At 41.6% G+C, this 24,869-nt stretch overlaps 1 protein-coding gene across 1 annotated transcript in view; it reads right to left on the reverse strand.

Annotated features, from left to right (window-relative positions):
* Nucleotides 1-24,869, reverse strand: part of COL4A2 (collagen type IV alpha 2 chain) — a 164,089-nt gene that overhangs the window by 30,894 nt on the left and 108,326 nt on the right. The window contains exons 8-27 of the mRNA XM_064143763.1: nt 24,797-24,868; nt 23,211-23,246; nt 23,056-23,118; nt 20,174-20,209; nt 19,464-19,505; nt 19,002-19,076; nt 17,305-17,349; nt 16,062-16,124; nt 15,287-15,331; nt 12,877-12,930; nt 12,534-12,600; nt 11,055-11,156; nt 10,186-10,341; nt 9,369-9,461; nt 8,894-9,060; nt 6,581-6,653; nt 6,394-6,500; nt 5,183-5,384; nt 4,329-4,388; nt 3,188-3,250 (exon numbers count right to left, since the gene is read on the reverse strand). Of these exons, the coding sequence (XP_063999833.1) occupies nt 3,188-3,250; nt 4,329-4,388; nt 5,183-5,384; nt 6,394-6,500; nt 6,581-6,653; nt 8,894-9,060; nt 9,369-9,461; nt 10,186-10,341; nt 11,055-11,156; nt 12,534-12,600; nt 12,877-12,930; nt 15,287-15,331; nt 16,062-16,124; nt 17,305-17,349; nt 19,002-19,076; nt 19,464-19,505; nt 20,174-20,209; nt 23,056-23,118; nt 23,211-23,246; nt 24,797-24,868 (1,621 nt within the window). The remainder of the gene's footprint in view (nt 1-3,187; nt 3,251-4,328; nt 4,389-5,182; nt 5,385-6,393; nt 6,501-6,580; nt 6,654-8,893; nt 9,061-9,368; nt 9,462-10,185; nt 10,342-11,054; nt 11,157-12,533; nt 12,601-12,876; nt 12,931-15,286; nt 15,332-16,061; nt 16,125-17,304; nt 17,350-19,001; nt 19,077-19,463; nt 19,506-20,173; nt 20,210-23,055; nt 23,119-23,210; nt 23,247-24,796; nt 24,869) is intronic.

A 24,869-nucleotide genomic window follows, 5' to 3' on the forward strand; every position in this document is an offset into this window, starting at 1 on the left:
ATCCAGTCTGTTCTTGAACACCTCCAGGGACAGTGACTCCACCACCTCCCTGGGCAGCCCATTCCAATGCCAATCACTCTTCTGGCAATAACTTCCTCCTAACATCCAGCCTAGACTTCCCCCAGCACACCTAGAGACTGTGTCCCCTTGTTCTGTTGCTGGTTGTCTGGCAGAAGAGGCCAACCCCCACCTGGCTACAACCTCCCATCAGGTAGTTGTAGACAGCAATGAGGTCCCCCCTGAGCCTCCTCTTCTCCAGGCTAAACAGCCCCAGCTCCCTCAGCCTCTCCTCATAGGCTTTGTGTTCCAGGCCCCTCACCAGCTCCGTTGCCCTTCTCTGGACACGTTCCAGCACCTCAACATCTCTCTTGAATTGAGGAGCCCAGAACTGGACACAGGACTCAAGGTGTGGCCTGACCAGTGCTGAGTACAGGGGAAGAATAACCTCTCTTGTCCTACTGGCCACACTGTTCCTGATGCAGGCCAGGATGCCATTGGCTCTCTTGGCCACCTGGGCACACTGATGCCTCATCTTTAGCCTACTATCTACCAGTACCCCCAGGTCCCTTTCCACCTGGCTGCTCTCAGCCATTCTGTCCCCAGCCTGTAGCACTGCTTGGGGTTGTTGTGGCCAAAGTGCAGAACCCTGCACTTGGCCTTGTTAAATCTCATCCCATTGGCCTCTGCCCACCCATCCAGCCTGTCCAGGTCCCTCTGCAGGGCTCTCCTACCCTCCAACAGATCCACACCTGCTCCTAGCTTGGTGTCATCTGCAAACTTACTGATGCTGGACTCAATTCTCTCATCCAGATCATCAATAAATATATTGAACAGAACTGTTAGAAGTTGTTTGTGAAGAGGAGAAAGAAACCTTTAATAAGATCACACATAAGGTGCACATAAACAGCTAATGCAGTGTGAATAATATTTTCCCAGCGCTGTGTAGGACTGTTGTTCTCTCTTGTATAAATAATAACTTCTCAGAAAGAAATTAAAAGGAAAAATCCTAGGCTTTCAGGTCTCAGTGTAAAATTCTAATGTGCCTCTTAGCCAAAGAGCATCTTGGTCTTGTTTCCCATCTGTAATAACTTCCATTCATTCTATTCAGTATTGCGCTAATTAAAAAGCCATGTTAGAGAAAGAGGGTGGCAGATGGAGAATGCAGCCGCTGCTTACCACATATTTAAGTAACTCATTATGTGATGTTAGCTGGTGTTAACATATTGTGCCAAACAGCAATAAGAAAATGTTCTTACTTCAGACCAATGTTCAGCTTGAAAGTGCTTTAGAAACAGTAAACAACTTCAAGATTTTTTTCAACAGCGCTCATGTAGGTCTTTAAAACTACAGAATGACTAGGATAAAATTTAAGGTGGGCTGTGTATGTGGCCAGGAATTTCAAATGAACACATGAATATGAGGATGTGAGACTGTAAAGATGACTCCTTGCTTGATATACTGGGTGCCATCAACATCTGGGACACTGAGAGACTTGATTGTCTATAGCGAAGCTCCATCCTGGCTGCGATAGAAGGTGCCAGGAAGCCTTCTGGACAAAACACACATTACCTGAAGCAGACAATTAAAAGAGTGTAAAGGAGGTGTTGGTGCTTTTGTGTTAATCCAGTGAATGTGGGTAGGAATGATGCTCTAGGAAACCAGATTGACACAACTATGGCAACAACACCTCGCAAAAAGTTGTAAAATGCATCCTGTTCCTCCCAGGTTTCCAGCTGTAGAACTGCCTCAGATTGAAAGGTGGCTAAGAACACAGTCCTGCACTAGGATCAGTAAGGGCCCTTTCCTAGTTTTTGGAGGGAAGTGATGCAAAAAAAACCCAACAAACCAAACTTAAAATTACTGAAAAGTATAAGCTGACAGAGAAAGAACTTCTTAAGAACCAAGAGTACAAATACAAAGCACACAAAACTAGCACCACTTTGCATTACAGCAGTCTTACAGCTAGCAGCTAAATCTGACTGGATTCACTGAAAGAACTTTCAAGCTCATGCAAATGAAAAAATATATTGTCATACTCAGAAAAAAATTACAAAGAAAACTTTCAGAAGCAGAGATCCTGACAATAAACAAAGACATTAAAGCTAAGGAAATATAGGTCAAAGACATGCATACACTCTAAAGAGAGATAAAATGTTTCCTTTAGTTCCATTGGTATGTGGATAAATCAATCCATCAATTCATGCATGCCATAATAAATCCTGTGCTGGGAAAAAAAAAAGGCTTGACCTTAAATTGCATAGTCCAGATCTCTGACCTTGGCTAAAGCACAAGGAACATGGAATTTGACATTTCCCAAACTCTAAAGGATCCAGTTATGCTTTTTGTCAGTACCTTTACCAGCTGTAAGTGAGAAGGATTTACTGAAAAACAGCTTTGTTTCTCAGGCTGAGAGTAGATAAGCTTATTGGAACTACCAATGTTGATCAGTTTCCCTCTTCAAGATCAGTTGTTATGAACACTCAGCACACCTTGTCTATGCTTCTCTCAACCTCATCTCACACCGTCCTCCATATTCTATCCCCACCTTCTCTTTCTCTTCCTTTTGCAAGGAAGTAGGGAACTCTAAATGGTGGAAGGGCCCAGGATCACCAGATGGTGTCTCTGGGCTAGAGTAGACCAGCTCTGCAAGGAAGGTGTTTGTGGTTGCAGACAGCACAACTGCATTACACCACACAACCTGGCCCATTCCAGCAAGCTGTGTTGAGACTTGGTCGAGTCTCTGGGCTCACACTTGCTGAAGACACTCTGTAACACAAGGAGGAATAGTTGGACAATCCTCCATTGCAACTTTTTAATCACTCTGCTCTCAGAGGACAGGATTTTCCATGCTTGGATAGAATTTTCCATGTGTGGTGTCCAGTCAGCTCTGAAAGACCTCAGTATATCCTCTCACAAACTTGGATGCTCTTTCTCTATACTCTCACATGTGGAGAGTAGCAAATGGGTTGTTCTTTCCATCTTCTGCTTCATGGCTGACACTTGTTATCAAAGGAATGGGTGCAGCCACCTGGACTGTGTGCTGCTTAGATTGCTCTGGTAGTTTCAAGTTATCACTGCCTTCCGCTGTCATGTCCAAAACTCATTGTCTGCTAAGGATCAGCTGTAAACAACGTGGGAAGATCTCCCTCAAAACATAGTTGAAACAAAAGTGAAAGCAAAATGATACCTGTGGCTCCTGGAAGTCCTGGCCTGCCTTGAGATCCCTTCGGTGGCCTCACACAGCCTGCACCTGCATAAAAAGAAGGTTAGTCACACCTTACAAGCTCATAGGCTGCCTCTCATCAGCTCTGTGATTGCAGCTGAGACAATACCATTAAATGAGGTGAACGAAAGCAACAGGCAAAATCCTCATTAAAAAAAAAATCATGAGTGACATTTTCAGGGGAGCACTGAGCTGAGTTTTACAAGAGCTGCTCTTCTGCCTATTTTACGGAGGCTGTGGTGTTTGCTCCAGCTAGACTGGCATGGGAAGGACAGTCCGACCTCACAGGTCACTGTATTTTTCAGAGAGAGACACTTCACTTCCCTGGGGGTAATTCATACTGCTGAAGAAATCAAGTTAATTTGTGTTACCAATGAAGGTGAGATTTTTTCCCCCTTCATATATCAAACTGCATTGAAAAACTATACTCAAAGCTTTTCTTTAAAAAAAGTTGCTTAAATCTGCTTAGTTGCATCTAACTTCTAGAACTGTTGTTATGGATTGCATAGTACTGGTTATTTTGTCACAATAAACATCTAGGAGCGTTGAAATAAAAGAATTTCTGAACTGCAGAGCTAAAACTGCAATAAGTTTAGAATATGTTCCATTTTATTATGTTATTTGAGAGCTATGTAGATTATGTAGGTGGCTATTTGTGAACTACGATTCAAATAGTTCACAATCAAGAGCATCCAAAGCAGTCATCAGAAAGAAAGTATCAATCATTGAATCAACCAGGTTGGAAGAGACCTCCAAGATCATCCAGTCCAACCTAGCACCCAGCCCTAGCCAGTCAACTAGACCATGGCACTAAGTGCCTCATCCAGGCTTTTCTTGAACACCTCCAGGGACGGTGACTCCACCACCTCTGTAGGCAACACTTTCCAGAGGCAAATCACTCTCTCTGGGAAGAACTTCCTCCTAACATCCAGCCTATACTTCCCCCAGCACAACTTGAGACTGTGTCCCCCTGTTCTGTTGCTGCTTGCCTGGGAGAAGAGATCAACCCCCACCTGGCTACAACCTCCCTTCAGGTAGCTGTAGACAGCAATGAGGTCACCCCTGAGCATCTGAAATATATTCAAGCCACTTGCTGGTACAGTACCTGACCATATTGGCTCGCTTGCATCTCCTCTAGAAAAGTCTTCGATGACCTGCCCACAGTCTACCAGCAAAGAATGGGGAAAAAAACAGCTGTTATTCAAAAGACAAAGATTGTAAACTGCTCTCGATTCTAACCAAAATGTCTATTGCAACAGCAGATAAGGTACTCTCTTACATATTATGCACACATACAAAGCCAGATATTTGCTATAACATACTAGAACTCTCTAGCCATACATCAGTTAATCTAGGCCTGAAACCTAACCGTGTAAGTTAGAAGGCTGTGTGTCCCGTGCACTGCAAAGGGTTGGCAGGTGCCTGCTAAGGCTTGAATATTCTGCCAGGCATCTTGAAACCAAACAACAAAAATATGAGCTCCTGTGAATGTAGGACTGATGTTCTTACTCTGGAAGGGAATCGGGAAGTTGCAATGATACTATGGAGAGCTCTGAAGGATGGATGGATACATTACTTTCTCTTTCTTTGGTCAGTTGGAAGATTACCTTGGAGAGGGAAGACTAGAAAAAAGCACTTGCATGTACTCCAGTGGCAGGACATTGCTTCATTGCCTCTAACTGCTTGAAAGCTGAAGGATGTTTGTTGCTGTTTCTAACAGTATGCACTGAAATAGCATGAATGAATGCCTTTTTTGTTACCTGACATGAAACTACTGGGCTTTCTGAGTATTTCCTTCTGTAAAACTTCTGGAGAACTAATAGAAGCAACCCTCTTTTTTTACCCTTGTAACTTCCCCCACCAAGCACTGCTTTTTGAACAGTGTGCTGTATAGATGCTGTACACAAATCAGCAATGATCTCCCATAGCTTTGATGTAAGACAAAGTGATGTCAGTTACCTAGTTGGCCAGGCTCCCCTGGCAGACCAGGCAGACCTGGAGGTCCTGGGCTTCCATCTTGTCCACGGTCACCAGGAGGACCCCGGTACCCTTTTTGACCAGGAAATCCTTCACCTGGCAGGCCTGCTTCTCCTGGAAAACCCTTTGGGCCTAATTCACCTGGATAACCAGGATCGCCAGGGAAACCTCTGATACCATCACCCTGTGGGAAGTGAATGGAGGTGGTCACTCCTGATTTTGCTGAGAAACAGATAAACAGTTGAGCTACTCTGAACGAATAACATCAGACAGGAAAATTTCTCAGGTATTGAGAAAAGCTGGCCCATGAACAGCTGTGTGGAGAGAGTTACTGCTCTTTCAGCAAAGCTCTAAGTGGGTTTTGAGGAAACCAAATGCATTGCTGCAGATGCTCTGGTGTGACATTCAGTTCTGAGACCCTGAAAAAAGCTGACACAGAACTGTGCCCAAATGGGTGGATTTTTTTTCTTTGTCTGTTCCTCTAGTGATATTTCTACACTCATTAATCAACACCTTACAAACATCACTATAAAATGCTTCCATCTCAGAAGTAGTATCAAATACCATCTTTACTGGTAGTAAAAAGCACTGTGGTCCGGATCGGACAGTATGGCTCTGGCACATCTTCAAATATGATGTAAGAGCATCCCAGTGATCCCAACCAGCATTTATGATGGGTGAGATGAATTCTTCTTGCAAGGTGGTTAACTTTTTCTTCTGTAGGCACTTAGAAAACAAGCACTTCACCTCTAACTTCTAGATGGCTGCAGTTAGGTGAGGTGCTATCAAGCATATATATGCTGACACCCACATACAATCTTCAGGCGTAAAATTGTAGTAAATTTTGTTTTTCCTTAACTCATTAATAACAAATCTTTTGAAGTTCAGTCACACAGAGTCTTTTTTAGACAATGCTAGAAGGAGTCACTAATAAAGCACTAATTACCATAAGCTAACCAGCTGGCCTATACAGGCTCTACACTAGTGCCTAGCTGTCTACATAAAGTGGAAATAAAAATGAAAGATTGTACTAAAAACCCTGAGAGTAAACCTGATGTTTAATATATGAACAACCATCAAAGTCAGTCTAGTTGTGCATCATTATCTGTGAAAGGAGGAGAGCTTGGTGATCAGAACCCCTCAGAACTAAATGCATTAGCAATTGAGTGTGGTGCAAGTGATTTGCTACTTACCGGAAGGCCAGGCTGTCCTGGTAAACCATCTGATCCATCTCTGCCTGGGAAACCATCTTGACCTCTGATGCCAGGCTGTCCAGGATCCCCTCGGATTCCTTTGGTGCCTACATAACATTTTTCATCAAGACCCATCTCCCATGAAAGGTATAAATAATAGCAAAACATATGTGATATGAATCTTTACCTTTAGTAGTTATGTAAAGAGACTCTCCCTTTTCTCCTTTCGGCCCAGGAAATCCATCCGGACCTGAACGTCCCTGGTGTCACATACATTGGAAAAGAAAAGAAACAGAACCACTTGAGAAATAAAGATCAAGATTTGTATTACAACTGTCCTGCTTTTAAAAGTCTCCTTAAATTTAGTGCTTTCCTGTTACTTTCTGTGAACTACTTCCTCTTCAATAACTCTACTTTTGCACCTGGACCATCATTAAGATGCTCTAATGAGAACCATGTGGCATGGTAGAGGAGCTCCTGCCTGAGGATAGCATTGGGAGAGCTGTAGCTTCTATGAGCTAGAGTCCTGAAGGTGACTGCAGCTGCAGAAATGTACTGGGGAAAACACAAAAGATTATTCACTGTTAGCCACTAAAGAAAATGCTGTAAGCAACTCTTCAGCACCATGGAAACAAAACTCAGGGTTATATTGACCTGCAAGCCCTCCTGCTCTCTGCTACAAAAGAAGACAGCCTTATAGCTTGCAGTGTACTGGGATTTACAGCACTGCCATGGGGCTGAAAAGTAGCACTGACTTCCTTTAATTGAGCAACCTGCCTCACAGACCTGTAGGGAAGGTTTTGGTTAGAGGGGAGAGCTGGAGGTTCCTGGTCTAACCCAGCACTTGGGAGCCAGGGCAGCTTTCTCAAGGTCTTGCCTAATCAAGCTTTGAAAATCTTGGAGGAGAGATTTTGTCTCTTTCAAAGGCAAACTGTGATGAAGACAAAGACCAGTCTGTGGCATTCCTGATCCCTCGGCATAATGCAGAATCCCTCTGAACAGCCCATCTCAAAGTGGTACAGCTAGTTTTTGGCCGAGAACCCTTCAATAAGGGATCTACCATGATAGATAGCAAGGTCCAAAGGTTACAGAATCATTTGCCATTGACTATTTTATGCCAGTTAGCTTTAGTTCTGAATAATTATACATTTAGGCTCATTAAAATATAAGCTACACATGTTAGTCTTTCCACAGCCTCCTCTTACTGAATTCCAGGTCAGACACTGAATGAAATGGATGTACTTGATGTATTTGTTCATTGCTTAAAATACTCCTGTGCCACACACTATTCAAAAGGATGTTTTTTGCATTTTACTGACATTCACCAAGATTTTCTTGGATTGCAAATCTATCTCAGCTGCAGGAGATTTCAACAATACAGGCTGACACTTCTGTAAGTGTGAAGGGGGAGATTAGGTTTGGGTATAAGGATTCTGCTTTACCTGGGTCATAGCTGCAAAGTGCATTTTAATGGTTAGTGAAGTCACATCTATGCACCATAGTAACGTTTCTTTCAGACACTGCTTTTTGCAGGCCAAAAGAGATCTCAGGAACTTAAATTATGCTGAATTATTTCACTGATTGTATAACTGTGGAAATGAGCTGCATTGATAGTATAATGTTTGCATTGCTACCTTTTTGTTTGCAATGTTTACATGTTGAGTCTAGTGTGGTTTAGCACACAGATGTTTTCAAAATATTTTGAAGCTGTTTCTAATCTCTCTTTCTCCACAGCAAAAATAGCCTTTGCTTGGGCTAAACTTGATTTTTATTAAGTTCATATAGATCTGATCTAGATTAAGTATACTTGGAGACCTTATGTGTAGCTTATACATAAGTCTGTTTGGGTTTTTTTATGTTCAGAAGGACTTAAGGCACTAACTGAAAACAATATCTTTGCTCTGACACCTTTGCATAAACAAAAATCAGTCTGTGGCCATCTTTACAAAAAATTCATTCTAAAACCTTGAGAAATATGACTTCTTGAAGTCAGCAATTCCTAAGGAACTGTGTTGCAGTCAGCATTCCACATAGTGCACCTTTAAGTGCAAGTAACAACCAAGCAATTGCAAGCAAAGCCCTTTTCCTGGGATTATTGAATAGTGGCTTTTAGGAACTTTGCGCTTCACCAGTTTGACATATGCAATCTATTAGCAACAGCTTTAAGCTACTACTGGAATTGTTGCCCTTCTGGATGGTCAGATCACAGTCAGTATTACAGCTGCTCAAAAGGGTTGTGCTGAAACATTTTTGCATAAACAGAAAGTGGACTTTGGATTATGTGGAAATTTCTTGCTCTTCCCAAAATATCCTATTTGTCCCCTCCATCATAGCAACTTCTGGCTCTTGGTATTTTGTAGCTAGCAATCTGAAAGCTATGGAAGTGGCACATAAAGAGAGAAATTGTACTTTTAATCATTTTTCCATGGAGAATGGTGTTGGATTTTTTTTCTCTCTAGCAAGCATATATAACTATGCAATAAAGAAACAAGTATCTCACTTTTGGTCCAGGGTAACCTGGAACACCATGTGGTCCTTCATCACCAGGTTCTCCCTTTCTCCCAGGCTGGCCAGGGGTTCCTGGAAAGCCAGGAGGGCCAGGGGGTCCAGTAGAGCCCCTTCTCATTTCATCACTCAGAAGGCATGTACTGCAATCCCCTTCTTCACCTAAGGAAAGAATTGGAAAGAGAAGAATTAACATCCTGCCACAGAAGACAGACTTTCAGCTGCATCCACTTACATAAATACAGACTTGAGAATACTTGAGTAGTAGCTTCTCCAGAACTTCAGAAAAGCACTTCTATGTTTTCTAACTGATAAGAAACTAACATAATATTCCACTGTTGTGTAGCCTTAGATGAAACTTGTTGGTTCACAGGCATGTCATAACTCAATAAATTCAAGACTGAATACAACAGTAGCTTCATGCCACACTTAACAGCAGATCATCCATCAAATTATTTGTTATAACTTACCTTTAGGTCCTTTTTGTCCTCTTGGCCCAGGGAAACCTTGCATGCCAAATCGACCTGGGATTCCCTCTTGTCCTTTTAATCCAAAGAGAGCACCTAGAAGTTTAATTAAATAAAAATATAAATTAGACCACTGCAGATTTAATTTTCTTATCTTTCTTCCCCATTCCTTTGAGGTGCACTGCATTTGCCCTTTTGTTACCTGTAATGTTATTCACCATCTAAACCACAGAAATCACAGAATCACAGAATTTCTTAGATTGCAAAAGACCTTCAAGGTCATTGAGTCCAATCATTAGTTTCACACTGACAAGTCCTTGACTAAACCAAATCCCTCAGCACAGCATCTAGTCACTATGAATCACTATGGTTGGAAAGGATCATCAGGACCATCCAGTCCAACCTTCATCCCAGCATCCTTCATCACTAGACCATAGATTCAGGAACCACATCCACTCTCCTTTTAAACACCTCCAGGGACGGCAACTCCACCACCTCCCTGGGCAGACTGTTCCAGTGCCTGACCACCCCCCTCAGTAAAGAACTTCCTCCAAACATCCAAGCTAAACCTCCCCTGATGCAACTTGATGCCACTTCCTCTTGTCCTATCATTAGTAATTCGGGAGACCAGCTCCAGCGTCACTACAACCTCCTTTTAGGTAGCTTGATAACAACCCAGCCTGTCATTATCTACTCTCCTCGCCACCTGTTTTGCTTCATTCCCTCAATCTACTTTCTTGTTTTGCCTCGCCAGCAGCTATCATTTGAAATAATCAAAGATATTCCTGTGAGTTCTTATCATCTCTCTTCATGCACTTACCAGGGAATCCAATGGGGCCAGGCGGACCACGGAGTCCTGGTTCCCCATGCTTACCCGGGAACCCAGGTGGGCCCATCTGATAAGCAGGGGATCCTAATTCACCTTTCTCGCCTTTTGGTCCCATTTCTCCAGGTAAGCCTGGCTTATCCCCATCCGCTGAAACAGAACCAGGGAAGAAAGTCAGAACAACTACAACACTGCTGAAAGAGCTGTGAGGTAGCAGAAGGGAAGACTCATGAAATGACATGCAGCAAGCAAGGAAAAACTGAAATATTTAGCACAGAGCCAAAATAGTACTTTTCATTTCAGCAAATCAATAGCAGTTACGGAAGCAAGACTTTGTCATCACAAGATCACAGGGTATTAGGGGTTGGAAGGGACCCAAGGAGATCATTGAGTCCAACCCCCCTGCCAGAGCAGGACAATACTGTCTAACACAGATCACAGAGAAATGCATCCAGACAGGCCTTGAAAGTCTCCAGAGAAGGAGACTCCACAACCTCTCTGGGGAGCCTGTTCCAGTGGTCTGTGACCCTTACAGTAAAGAAGTTCCCCCTTGTATTGAAGTGGAACCTCTTATGCTGCAACTTTCACCCACCGCTCCATCTCCGCTTCAGATGTTTTTCCAGAGCGTCACTGAGGCTGAAGAGAAACACTTCTCTCATTTTCTGCCCAGTAATCACAGAGTCACAGAAAGTTTTTGGTTGGAAAAGACCATTACCTAACTCTACCAAGTCTGGTGCTAACCCATGTGCCTCAGCACCATATCTACTGCTTTCTTTATGGTTTGCTCGAGTAATTCCTCTACCTTGACCCTGTATCAGTTACAACTCACTACAAAGTTAAGCTGTTGGAACATGCATTGTTACCATCAGAGAATCCAGGAAGACCAGGGGCACCACGATCTCCTTCTTCTCCTGGGTCTCCCTGTAGTCCAGAAGCACCTGGAAAGCCTGGATCGCCTCTTGCACCTGAAAGATATTCCCAGTTCCACAACACATGTATTTTAGTGTGAAGGTACTTGTGACCCATATATGCTGGTTTGCAATACACTGCAGAATGCTAAATTATCAAAAAAAGTAAAAACTAGAACTTCAGGACTTAAGAGTATTAGAATTTAAAGTTGTTTCTCAAAGGTAGCTTTAGAAATATGAAAATCTACTATCATGTGCTGCCTCAGTCTGAATAAAGAAATGTATCTGAAAGATTTTGCTGAAGCTCAGACACCTGGGAGCTGTGCATGGCCTGTCACAGGAATGGTATGGAGCTTCTGGGCTTATCTCTCAGCTCTTATAACATGCTGCTAGAACTATGTTGCTCTGGGGAAGCACAGACTGAGGACAGCCTCTCCTTTTCCTGCACGAAGTTACTATTATAACAGATGTATGACAAGTAAGCTTCCCTCTGCTCCTTAGCACCAATAGTATCTGCACAACCTCAACTATTGCCTGTAGTAAATATCACGCTCAAAGAAAATACTAGAAGGTATATGGTGTGTCCATGTCCCTGTCTGCTTTGCTCTCTCTCTCTACATGGTCTCTCCAGCTCCCAAAAGCCTAGCAAGGTGTTCAGGGTGACCTGAACAGTGCTTTGGGCCTTCTTCCTTCCTTCTCTGGGTGGAAGGCAAACATTCATTGTTAGACTCACTGGCTTTCAACAGCTCAATGGTATGAGGAAACAGGCTGGGGCAATAGCATGTGATTATCCTCACTGTTTGCTGGCACTTTCCCTGGAATAGTTTTGGTCTCGGCAAATGAGTATCACCTTCTACGTGCTTCTAGTCTGGTCAACTAGAGCCACCACAACTGCAAGAAAGCAGACAGTGGCTGCTACAAGCCCAGTGAAAAAACCACAAAGGAAATTTGTCACTTAAAAACAAAAAACAAGAAAAAACCCCAAGCCCAAACAAAAACCAACCAAACAAAACCCCTTAACTTAAAAAAAACAACAACCTTTTTTTTTTTTCTTTCCTTCTATATATGAATTATAAGAATAGTCTCTGCTGTGCTACTACTGCTGCACTTTATCTGAGTCTCTGAAATAGGGTGCAGAAGACAGCCTCTGCCATTATTCCTTTCACTGGACAACAAAGTCACACTTTTTTCCCCACATTTCTTCTCTCTGGACACAAGAATGCATGGATGCCTTTTGTATAGCAACCCAACTTCTGTAGGAGAGACAAAGAAGCCACCTGTCTGCATAAAGGTGATCAAGGCAGTCTCTTGGAAGGTGATTAGGCCTGGAACAGTTTAGCATGCTGCAGTTTTTAAAGGAATTCACTCTCAGAATTTCATGCTTTTGATCTACATAGAAGGTAGTAAACAATAAGCAATCTAAGCAAAACGCACCTTTCCTTGGGATGCGTGAAGGAAAATAGGAGACTGGTCCTGGAGGACCCATTTCGCCTTGCTCCCCCTATTAACAGAAGTTGAAGCATTACATCTAAGCACATTAACCTTCAAACCTTTGTTTACAATGGAAAAGTATGCCCACGAAACACAAAGGAAAAAAAAACCTTTCAAAAACACTGCCATGACTTCTAAGAAAGCTCAGAGATTTCAATTCAATAAATCAGATAGCTGGTTCCATAATGATGAACAAACACAAGTGACGCTACGTGACAGAAAAGAAAATAACCCACCTAAATTACACTTGGGTTACTGCTTCTAGCAAAAGAAAGCCATAAAGTACCTTGCTTCCTCTAGGACCATAGCCACCTGGTGGGCCATCAAATCCTGGAAAACCCTGCAATACACGTCAAAATGATTGTGAGTTTCTTTATCAGAAAGAGAGTAAAATTATTTGATCTGTAGCAGCAGGCTTGCTTTGATGTTTGTGTGAAAAATATGCAACATAGCTGAGCAGTTTGTCACCCTGGGGTGTAGTAATTCAGGACCTATCCTTATTTTTTGATGTTCCATCTCTTTGATCAAACTTAAGTCCCACCAAAGGCCAGAGGGATGTGCTGTGGCCCAGGCTCTGCCATGCCTAACAGTGTTGCAGATGGAAGAAGCACCTACATCAACATCATCCCATGGAGGCTGCAGAATAGTTGAGGAGAAAGGGAATCTCCTTTATGCCAGCTGACCCTGAGACACATGAGCCAGGCAGCTAGAATACACCAACCTGCTCCAAGAAAACTAAACAAGTGTGAATCATTACAAGTGGACATATTTTCACTGGAATGCCACCAGCAAACCCTGTAACAGCACTGAAGTGAACAGGTCCTTTTTTGCCATTTTCCAGGTGGCTGGAATGTGTTTGGCTAAATGAGAACAACTGACTAAATCTGGCTGAATGAGAACAACTCAGGACCAGCCCTGGAGGCACCTTCATCAAATTCCACCAGGCATGCCATATCCCAGAGAAAATTCTCCATCCTCAACCCAGTAAATGTAACATTTAAAGTCCTGCCCACTTCATTCTTTCAAATGTTTGAGATGCAGAACACACGGACTAAAACCTGTGAGCAAACCACGGTATGCCCTATCACATGAGAGCATAGTTCAGCTGCCAGGGGTGCACAGAGTAGAGGGCAAATGGTAGTGATGCTGCTACAGAAGAGGTGATCTCTTCCATATGCTTTACTCAGCTCTTTGACAACTTCCGTTCTCTATAGAAAACATTCATATATATGTCAGAAAAGCACTAGTTTTAATATGATGGGCTTATTAGTTGGGGAAAAAAAAGAAAAGGCCAGATCATCAACCAGTGTGGATTAACACAGTTTCACCGAAACCTTTAGATTTGTGTAATTTACACTGGTTGTTGTCCAACTTCTTTAAAATTCAGCATCTCCCAAGTTTCACAGTGGGCACAACAACTCCTACACGGAACGCGAATGCTAATAACCCGCTCTGTAAGTCACTTGCTGCAGTTTTGAAGCAGTACCAATAGCACAGCTCTCAGCAGGCTGCCACAACCTGAGCTGCGCGCCCCAGAGACCTTTCCGTAATGAGGATGCTCCTGAGTATCCGCTGTAAGGCTTCCTCCCACTAGGTGGCGCTGGTGTCCTAGAAGTGAAGCCAGCGGCTCCCGAAGTCACTGCGGCTTCACCTGTGCGCAAGCAGGACTTCATCGTCCGTCCTTTATTAAGAACCCAATCACTCAAATATCAACAACAGGGAGGTCGTAACACCACACCGAGTAGGACGTCCCCTCTCAGACACACGTTCGATAATGACAGCCCAACCAAAATAATGCACCTTCCACTAAAATTGCTGCCAGGATTCACCTTCAGTACGAAGAAGGCTCTGACCGTCTCTGACTGGAGCATGAACCTATGCTAGAGACAACCAGTAAGCCTAAATGGGTTTAACCTCTCCATCTACCTACTGCCAATCACATAACTCCTTTCCACGCCACCAGGTTCTGTAATTGGACCAGATAGCTGTGCAAACATTCTTATTTTCTTTATATTTCATGTACTTCCATGTCCCATGTGTTTCTTGTTATTATTACTCCTGGGTGGCAATCCTAAACAACTGAGGATGGAGCAGCATGGGAAAGTCACTCATCCCATTGCTTCCACAATACATCATGGAACTGATTTCTTAATGCTGACTGAAGAAGCCTTTTTCTGAGACCAGACAGAACGTATGAGGTCTTCTCTGTCTGAGAGAATGCTATCTGGGTGTGTTCCCACATGGACAGATTCAACTGGGATAGTTATCAGTTTCCTTCTCTTCTTCTTTTTTCAGAATCAAGATAAGCCATACATCTTAAACACATCTCCAGAAAGTTACTTAAAAATGTAAGTTTTGCATGTAGATAGGAAAACACAGAAATCATGGTCACAGCAGTGGGAACAATGAAAATGACACCTCATCGTGCTCTTAAAACATGGTCATGTTTTATACAAAGTAGACTTTAATTACAGGCTTCTTCTTTTTTTCTTTGTCTTTTTCCTTTTTTTTTTTCCCCTTTTCCTCACTAATGAGAAGAACAACTGACCCAAAATTACAATGATGGATGAATCCAGATGATATTTGTTAGACTACAGCTGGTGTAATTACAGACAGAATTTTTCTTCTATGGTTTACTTTCCAGACAGATTGTCTACATATGTGTTAAAACCCACAGTCTGGTATGAAATACTCACTCTGTCTCCACTGAGTCCTGGAAAACCATTGATGCCAGGCAGTCCCTATTGAAGACAATAAAATGAGCAAAACAAAAGTGACATCATAACATCCTAATGGTTAAGAATCATTATTATTTCTGTTATCACTAACAGTGAGAGTTCAGATACTTTATCAACTAAATTTATTTATGGTGCAGAGAGGATGGGTCTGAAATCCAATCTGGTGTTTCATTTTCATCTCTTAATCAATACTTTCTAAGCTGATCATGAGGATTTTGAAGATGACTGAGATTTTTTTAATATATATGCTGAGTACTGTTCTTACTCTATTTCAGCATTTGAGGAGCACTGTCTCAAAAGAAGCACCTGTAGGCACTACATGGTAGTAATACTTAAATTAGCTATCTTTCTGGGGTCACAAGTAACCAGAGACAAGCTTGTGTTTGTAAACAGTACTCTGAAGAGAGCTGAGGTGGAAACAGTGAAATATGGTCTGTTGTAGACCAGAACAGTAACAGTGGTTAGTGAGCACAGCTTTAGGTAAGAGATGTACAAGACTTCCTGGTGATGGTACAGGCACACCTGTGAGTCTCATGGGGCCCTTCTCCCACCACCACTTCAAAACAGCATTTTCACTTTGTCTATCAGAAAGTTCAGAGCTGGCCACAACCTGATGGGCCAAAGAACTCTCATTTCTATAGTCTGTTAATCTGGGTTTTGTTCCTGAAGGCAAACTCTCAATTTGGACTTACACATTCAGTTGGGTGAATTTTACCTTTAATGAATGACTTACCCTTTGTCCCGGGTAGCCCATTACCCCTTCTTCACCTTTTTCAAGAGGAAAGAGAAGTACACCCTAGGAAACATTACATGTCAATTCAACACATTTCTTCATTATGTGACAAAAATTTGTAATACTGTTTTAGGGAAGCCAAACAGGAAGAAGACATCATTGTAACACATGGAGGATCTAATAATAGCTGCATGTGAAAGAACTGTTGTCCTTAAAATGAAGTGTAACATGCTTCCTTCATTACAATAGCCATAGCAGGCCATTAGGGAGAGGACAGGGTTTCCCTTCTATCATCTCCTCCTCCTTTATTTTCTTCTGTGGCTGCAACTCTGAGGAAGAGCCAAAGCAATTGTTCATCTATACAACTAATTAAGCAACTCAGTTTATGGCCAAACTGTAACTTCAGAGAGCTACTTGGCAAACACAGGCATATTGCCATCCATCTCACTAGCAAAAACACATAGCCCCTTTTGCTACATCAGCATAAATTCTATGCTCTTCCTAATGCAGCCAACAAAACTCTGCATGTGTAAAATCTGACCAACAGCTGAAGAACTGGCTAACAACTGCACATGGAGGGCATCAGGGCTCACACTGTGACCTTCTCCCATAACCTTGCAGAGAAGCTGACCAGACCATCTGAGAAAATAAAGCTCTGCAAAATGCTCAGTGAGGCATTCCTAATTGGTAAAGACTGCATTTTAAACCACTCTGGGCAGTAAAAAAGAACCACTCAATGGCAAAGCTATTTAGACAGACTAGAGGTTGTCTGTGAGTTAACTAAACCACATTCATTCAAGCCTGGTTGACATCTCTAAATGATACTGCAACTCATGGGATTACTGTCTGCTTACTCAACAAACAGGCTTACTGATCAATGAGACCAAAAGTCTGCATGTCCCAGAGATCAGACTGAAGAGGACAGAGAAAATCTCCATATATACTTATTTAGTGCAGTTTCCTGGAGGTTTTAAACATAGATCCACAACAATAATGATATTTATTAATAGCTAAAGATAAAATCAAAAAGTGTCTGAGGGAATAAACTTATTTTGGTAAAGCAGTAAAGGAACAACTGATTGAACTGAGGAGTTATGACATGTCACATTGCTTAGCTTTTCTAAAGCAACAGAACTTAGGTCTCTGCTTATGTTGCTCTGCATATTGCACCATTTCAATGAAGAATGCAGCAGTATTAGCTCCAATATTATTGTTTGGCTTTGTTCTTCTCCACTTGACTTACTGGAATTCCAGCTTCCCCCTTTTGTCCAGGCTCTCCTCTTTCACCCTAACAATAAAGGAAAAATATTCAGATATGATAGACATTCCCATTTACATTTCAGTAACTTTTCTACAACAAAGCTTTATCAAGAGAAAAAACACCACCACCTTTGTGCTGTTCAGTCTTTATACACTTGTTACATGCAATCTATGCTTTCATAAAGCATTTTAAAGCTGCTTGTAAAAAGGTCTGTTGAAATGCAAGCACCTCAGCTCGTTTTCAGGGTCGTTCATGAGAGGTATGGGTGGTGAGTGTCTGAGTTATGCCTACAAATAAATTTTTACCTACTGATTATCTATATATTGTCTCATCAGAAGTAAGAAAGAGCTGTTGTTAGGATGAGACATGTTGGGTGCCAAAGTAAAGATGCAATGGTTAGGTGTTACCCAACCTCCCCCACTTAAGAAAATCACCCAGACTAGACTCAGTCAATCTGGAAATTGAATGAAGCTTTATATTTACAGCTTAGCACATTATACAAGCAGATATTTACAACATATACAGAAATATACAAGTTAAAAAGTAATACCGAAACATAACTCCCTTCCCAGAAACCTGAGTCCCCAGTAGGGGCTCCCAACCACCCTTCCACCTTCTCCCCACCCCTCTACCTTACCCCAGACTTACTTTGCCTTATGCTCAAGGTGAGTTTGGAGGGTTGGCCAGGGGGGTTAGGAAGCAGATGGATTAGTAAGGCAGCAAATTAGGTAGAGAGAAGTTCATGCAGCCCCAGAGACAGAGACCAACTCTGTTATCTATGTTTGTGTTCTTGTTCTTATACATCTCAGCAAGCCTGTGAGTGAAGTAGACATCACCATTGTTTCCTTTTCACAGCCTATAATCTAATTCTTCTCACCAAAATATCCCAGCTAGGCTCAAACTAGCACACCAATTATTATAAAGGCTCTCCAGATCAGTAGCTCATATGTGGGCATCTCTGCTTAGTCATGGCAATCTCAACATGTATATTACCTACTGCAGGCTGCAGACCATTACAGGCATTTTTTGATATCATACCAACCGACTTAGCTTGCTGCAGAAATTGAATGAGCCATGTGAACTTTCTAACTTCAAATCTGGAGTGAAAATCTACTGCTCTGGAGGTTGGTGTGTGATCCAGAATAAACACATACAGGGCATGAGTACCTCTGCTCTCAGCAAGAAACAAGAGGTGAGAATAAACTGCACCCTGCTGATGAGGTTTTCTCCAAAATGTATGAAAAAGTTTACAAATCTCTGTGCCATATAGATGTTGTATAACCAAACACAGTAACTCAGAGAGCCTCCCTAAAAAAAGTGCTTCTTTCACAGGAAGAAAATTTCACTCACTATTATGAAAAGTATGATATTGGATGGTTTCTCAGCAAGTGTTCCTGCTTGTAAAATGAGAAGATGTGTGACAGCCAGTAGCTGCATGGTTAAACAGAAAGAACAAGTTTGCCTAAAGCATCTCTAGGCCGTGAGAAGTGCTTTCTGAATGACTTCATCCACCATAGCTTCAATAAATACTTCATGATCCAGGCTATGGAAAAGTGGCAGATTTCTCTTTTGATATATTAAAGCACTGTGTGTAAAAGAACATTTGCACAGAATTTTAGTTTTGGTATTTGTAGAGTTCTTATTTCCTTTTGCATTTTGGCAAAACACGCTGTGGTTACCTTGTGTTTGTCAGAGGGGACACCCATCAGTTCTCTTGTAGGAAGCCCTGGTGGACCTGGAGGACCTGGGGGGCCCTGGAACAAAAGCATAAGGGTACATTTACTAGCAGTAAGTACTTACATTATCTTGTCAAGCAACTGCAACAATAGAATGAGCATGAAGATTATCACTTTACACAAAGTGGTCTGGCTTGACAAATTTCAGACGTGTTAACCTCTGTGTTGGTGTAAAGGAGGGCACAGCTAGATTTAGACATGCAGAAGTTAGTTCAGCTATAGCATCCCTTACGGAGATGATAATTACTGATAATTACTGTCAAAGCTCTATTTGTTTGTTTTTCACTTATAATTACATAATAGAACCACAAATTCAGAGAGTAGTTAAAATAGGTTCCTTTATAAATAGCAAATGACATCAAACTGTCCCTTAGTGCTGCTATTAATTCATTAGTTTTCCTTTACCTGTTCACCTTTTTCTCCATAGAAACCAAGGCCCCTGTTGCCCTGAAAAAACAACAGATCAAGATTTACTAAGTGTACAACTCAGTTTTCTAATGTAAAATTTAAACATAAACATACTTAAAGGCCTTCTCAGGCACATGAGTCTGTAGGACACCTCTAAGGAACTGCAACCAAATAGTAGTCTAGATTTACCTCAAAGTATTTTTGTAGATTTAAGCATATTTTTATAGTCCTAAACATTCAGAAAGACAACTGTAATTAAAATCTCATGCTACCAGTGCTTCTTACAACACAATTTGATTCATTCACTGACCAATGTTGTGAAAAGATCAAGCATTTATTTTGTAAGTTTTTAACAGCACTGGATCTTAAATAAAAATACCTAAGTCAGCTGGAATAATGAACTTACCTATTTTTTCTTCAGAGATACAATTGAATATTGTAAAGACCGCAAGGATCCTCTGTTCATGGAAAGCTACTGTGACTACAGTAGCAAATTAAATCTGGCTCTAGAAACGGTTTAATCTTTTCAGGGCAGGCAATCCCAGTGTAAGATTAACTTCTCGTGGTATGCAGCCAGCACAGAAGGTCTTGTGCTACCCAGCCATTGGTACAGCCTGTGGTTCTTCATTTTACTGCCTTGAAGTGTGTCTTGGATAAACTTCAGCCACACAAAAATCAACATAAACAACTCTGACACAAAGACTTACTTGTGGTCCTTGTGGTCCTGGGGGCCCTGGTGGTCCCTGGGGAAGCACAACAGGGGAGAGCAAGTTACTTGTTGCTTTCTAATCAGTGCATGCAGGAGGTCAATCACTTTATGTTGAAATGGAAGAGCATATTTAGAATGTAATGTATTCCTCCTCATGCAATGTACTATCCTCATTCTATCAGCCATGCTTACTGTTCTGAAAAAATACCCTGCTAAAGCACATGGTGATCTTTCCTAACAAAGTAACAGTTCCCCAGTTCCTTTTTTTTTTTCAAGTAGTAAGAACTTGTGGTGTTGGATCCTGATTTTAAGCTCATACCTAAAGTTAAGTATGACTTTAAGTACTTCGCTGGACTGGTGAAGTCTTGGTACTGCATCCATCTGTAAAGGGAGTTGAATTACCATATGCATCTTAGATGACCTGTCTTGTGTGTACAGAGTGAAATCCAATGAAGATGGTGGGAAATTAAACTATTAGGGGGAGATAAAAGCTGCCAGAGTCTAACAAGAAAAGCAGTAGGAGAGCCATTAATTGGAGAGACAATCTACCTTGCTTCAGTCAGCTGAGGTAGTTGAGAGGCTCCAAAAGGCTCCACACATTAAAAGCTGTCAAATGCAGCAAAGGTGGGGTGAATAAGAAACATGATCTGTGCAGAGAAGATAGTGAACAAGAAGCACAGAAAAGAGAAAGACCTGCAAATAGAACTATCCACGTACTAAGCCCCAAAGGAGATGCAACTGGATTATGTAAGATCAATCCTCAACCTGCAAGGAGAAGATAGGAACATTCAGGCAAAACCTGAACTCGTTAGGAATCTCTGCTATGTACCTTTGTGTGCATGGATAGTAGACTTGCCCTGAGAGAACACTTTTGGATCAGTTTTGGGTTAGAAAGGCAGCCTGTGAGCTGTTGTCTAATATACTGTGCAGGTGCACCGTGCAGGGGATACCACTGGCTGGAGGCTCTGCAGTGACTGGGGGGAGCCATGTGTACCTTCATGCAGATCTAGGACTCAGAGAAGAGGAATGCTGGAACATCAGTCTCAGATACGGGAAGTGTTCCCTAGTCCCTCCTACAAGCAAGTTACATCTTTAGGGACAGTAAATAGAGTGTTTTGTAAGAGCTAAAAGTGGTGGGGATCCATTCATTCTGTAAAGAGTATTCAGAATAGATGCTGCCAAGATGGCAACCAGAAGGACGTAGTCACGGAGCTCACAAAATGAAAGGTTCACAGCATTCCTAACATCCAAGACAGGGCACTGAGAACATGAGTAACTGCAGGCTGGGCTTCTATGTGAAGCTCACGAACTTTGTGGGCTCACTCTAGAGAAAGAGAAAGCAGAGGACCAAAGGGTTTTCCCTTCAGGAGGACCAGTGGAGAAAAATAAGGTGCAGCTTGCTCCACATGGTAAAATAGGCCACTACAGAAAACTAACTTTGGAGATATAATTGATTGGATATAATTGATTTTGTCCAAAAAATTACCTTTTTTTGAGGGAGGTGTCCCTGAAACTAGCTGTAGCGGTTCTGCGTAAGAAGCTCTGAATTAACCCCTTTCTCCCTCAGATCACATATGTACAACAGGTCCAAAGTGAATTGTGGCAAAAAAAAACCAAATGCTATAAAGCTGTCTGACAGGAAATTAAAGCAGGCATAAAGAAACCAAAATATATTGAATCTGAACAACTGTTTCTCACCCATAAAACTATTAACCATGGTAATAAGAAATGTAGAAAATGGTATCTGGAGACAATACAGTCTTCCCAGGAAACTGTTCAGCAACAGTTCTCCACATCAATGCTGTAAATGTTGATTTTGGAAAAAAATAACTGAAAAATAGTTTAAAAATGAAATTGTATTCTAGATAGTAATGAAGAATGTTAACTATTCAATCTTCTGTAGGAAGTGTGGAGATTTAATATACACATTTTTTAATGAGCAGAAAAGGTGACATATTTATATCCTGGTATTTTTAACAACTCAGTGTAGGGGCATATAAATTGGTCAGCACTGAATAATCCTTACAAACATCAGGAACAGTGTGGCCAGTAGGACAAGGGAGATTATTCTTCCCCTGTACTCAGCACTGGTCAGGCCACACCTTGAGTCTTGTGTCCAGTTCTGGGCCCCTCAATTCAAAAAAGATGTTGAGGTGCTGGAACGTGTCCAGAGAAGGGCAACAGAGCTGGTGAGGGGCCTGGAACACAAACCCTATGAGGAGAGGTTGAGGGAGCTGGGCCTGTTTAGCCTGGAGAAGAGGAGGCTCAGGGGTGATCTTATTACTGTCTACAACTACCTGAAGGGGCATTGTAGCTAGGTGGGGGGTGGCCTCTTCTCCCAGGCAACCAGCAATAGAACAAGGGGACACAGTCTCAAGTTGTGCCAGGGTAGGTATAGGCTGGATGTTAGGAAGAAGTTCTTCCCAGAGAGAGTGATTGGCATTGGAATGGGCTGCCCAGGGAGGTGGTGGAGGCACCGTCCCTGGGGGTCTTCAAGAAAAGACTGGATGAGGCACTTAGTGCCATGGTCTAGTTGACTGGATAGGGCTGGGTGATAGGTTGTACTGGATGATCTTGGAGGTCTCTTCAACCTGGTTGATTCTATGCTTTCAAGGGGGTTCAAGAAACATATAATGAATTGAAAACCTCTGGCAACATGGGATGAAAGAAACCACATCTCTTCTTGCAATATTCAACTTTGTAGAATCATTGTCTCACATGGAGTTTTAAAAGGTTTTGCAGCCAAAGACACCTGTACCTGCTATTTATAACCTGTTTTTTCTATCCTTTTGCAAGGTTGCAATCCAACGTAATAGAACTTGATGAGGTAATTCATCTGTTAGGTTCATTTTCTATAGAACATATTTTAAATATACTTACTGGTCTTCCTCGCACTCCTCGTGGACCAGCAGGTCCTTCAATTCCCAGAGCACCTGGAGATCCCTTTAAGTAAATAAAATCCCAAACATCAGTTAATGTTGTCCTGATATCATTTACTATTGAGACTTTATTACAGTTGCTGCCATACTACTTACCTGAAAGCCATTGAGTCCTGGATCCCCAGGTTCTCCCTAAAAAAAACCAAACAAAACAAGGAGCCAAAAAAGCAGTAAATACTATATATATATTAATATATAGTATATAAAAAAATGAATAAATTTTTTTTTCTCACTCAATTTTTCTCTCTCACTCCAAAAACTAATTGTAACACCAGTGCTACACAAACCCTTACATACAGATGCATTTGATACAGGTATTGAACGTGGGCCACACTGATCTTGTACTTTCTGCACGTAGCATGGTTGCACACAGAAGAATAGGAGGGTAAGAAGTTTGTTGGGGATCCAATCTACAAGGCTGACATGGACAACAGACCAAGTTTAATTATTTTGTTGAAAAATTTCCATGAAAAAGTCCATTAATTAGGACTGTAACCTTAGCTGCAATGCACAAGCTCATTTTTCTTGAGTTGTATGAGGATTACTGAATCATTTTGATTCTCTTCTGAGTCACTAAAAGCATTTAGAACATACTGTTTTCACTGACCACATATTTTAACTGCAGTACATGTTGAAATGTTTCTGGAAATTGGATCCAAAAAATGTTCTAGCACAAAGACTTTCCAATATGCATAAATAACGTGGTATTTAGTCCAGACACCTTCAATCATTTTGAATAGCATCTGAATGACCTAATTAAATTGAATTTAGTTAACAGAATGCTTCAGGGAACCAAGTATTTTATGAAATGAATGCAGGTGTCAGTATCTTTGTCTACAGTATGACTGAGCAACTCTTAGTCATTACTTAGTTATTCTTTAACCATACCTAGTTACCAACAAGTGCAGATTTAAAGAGTTTCTGAAAGTAAAATAAGATTCCATCAAAAAATACAGGCAACTTATAAATATGTCAAAAGAAAAAACTATTTTGGCATTCATTGCTGGCACAAAGTAAACATAAACGATGTCAGCAGATCCCTTCTGTGCTGAGTACAGCTCAGGTGTGGCTTTGTACATAAATTTGTCACAATACATATTCTAACAGCACTTGCAGCCACTTTTCTTCACCTGATACTTTCAAATTATGCACGACTATTTACATGAGAAAAAGCTTCAAGTGATCACATAACAAGGTTTAAGGATAGGTACAGTAAAATCACCCATAGGAATACTGGAGGTTTGCTACTTAACTAATATAGCGAAGCGCATTTTATCTTAAGTCAATCAAACTCCTGGGTAAAAATTACATAGTAAGGATGCTAATATTAAATACAATCATTCAATGGGCAAAAATATGGCAAAGGAATGATTTTGGCATGCATGACACAAAGGTAGTAATTGAGTAAAGAGGGTAATGCTTGAACTACAACATCTCCAGTGCCTCTGCAATCAGCCTGCATAGTGTGACTGCTTGCAAGAAAGTGAGTGGATTTTTTTCCCCCTGGATATCAGACAGACTTTGTTGTAACCAGAGAAAGCAGAAGCCACCTTTGCAAAGCTTGCATAGCGTTGAAATACGCCTCCTGGGACACATCTGTCAGAGTGTAAGAAAAATTAACTCTCCATCATCTGCTTGTAAAACTGTTGAAGATGAGTAACTCTCAGGATTTAGAGACATACCCTGTATTGACTTGCGATGTCCGGTGGCAATATATAGGGCTCCCCCTTCTGGCCTTTTGGCCCTTGGACTCCC

The sequence above is a fragment of the Pogoniulus pusillus genome, chromosome 5, assembly GCF_015220805.1.
Source record: "Pogoniulus pusillus isolate bPogPus1 chromosome 5, bPogPus1.pri, whole genome shotgun sequence".
NCBI classification, from domain to species: domain Eukaryota; kingdom Metazoa; phylum Chordata; class Aves; order Piciformes; family Lybiidae; genus Pogoniulus; species Pogoniulus pusillus.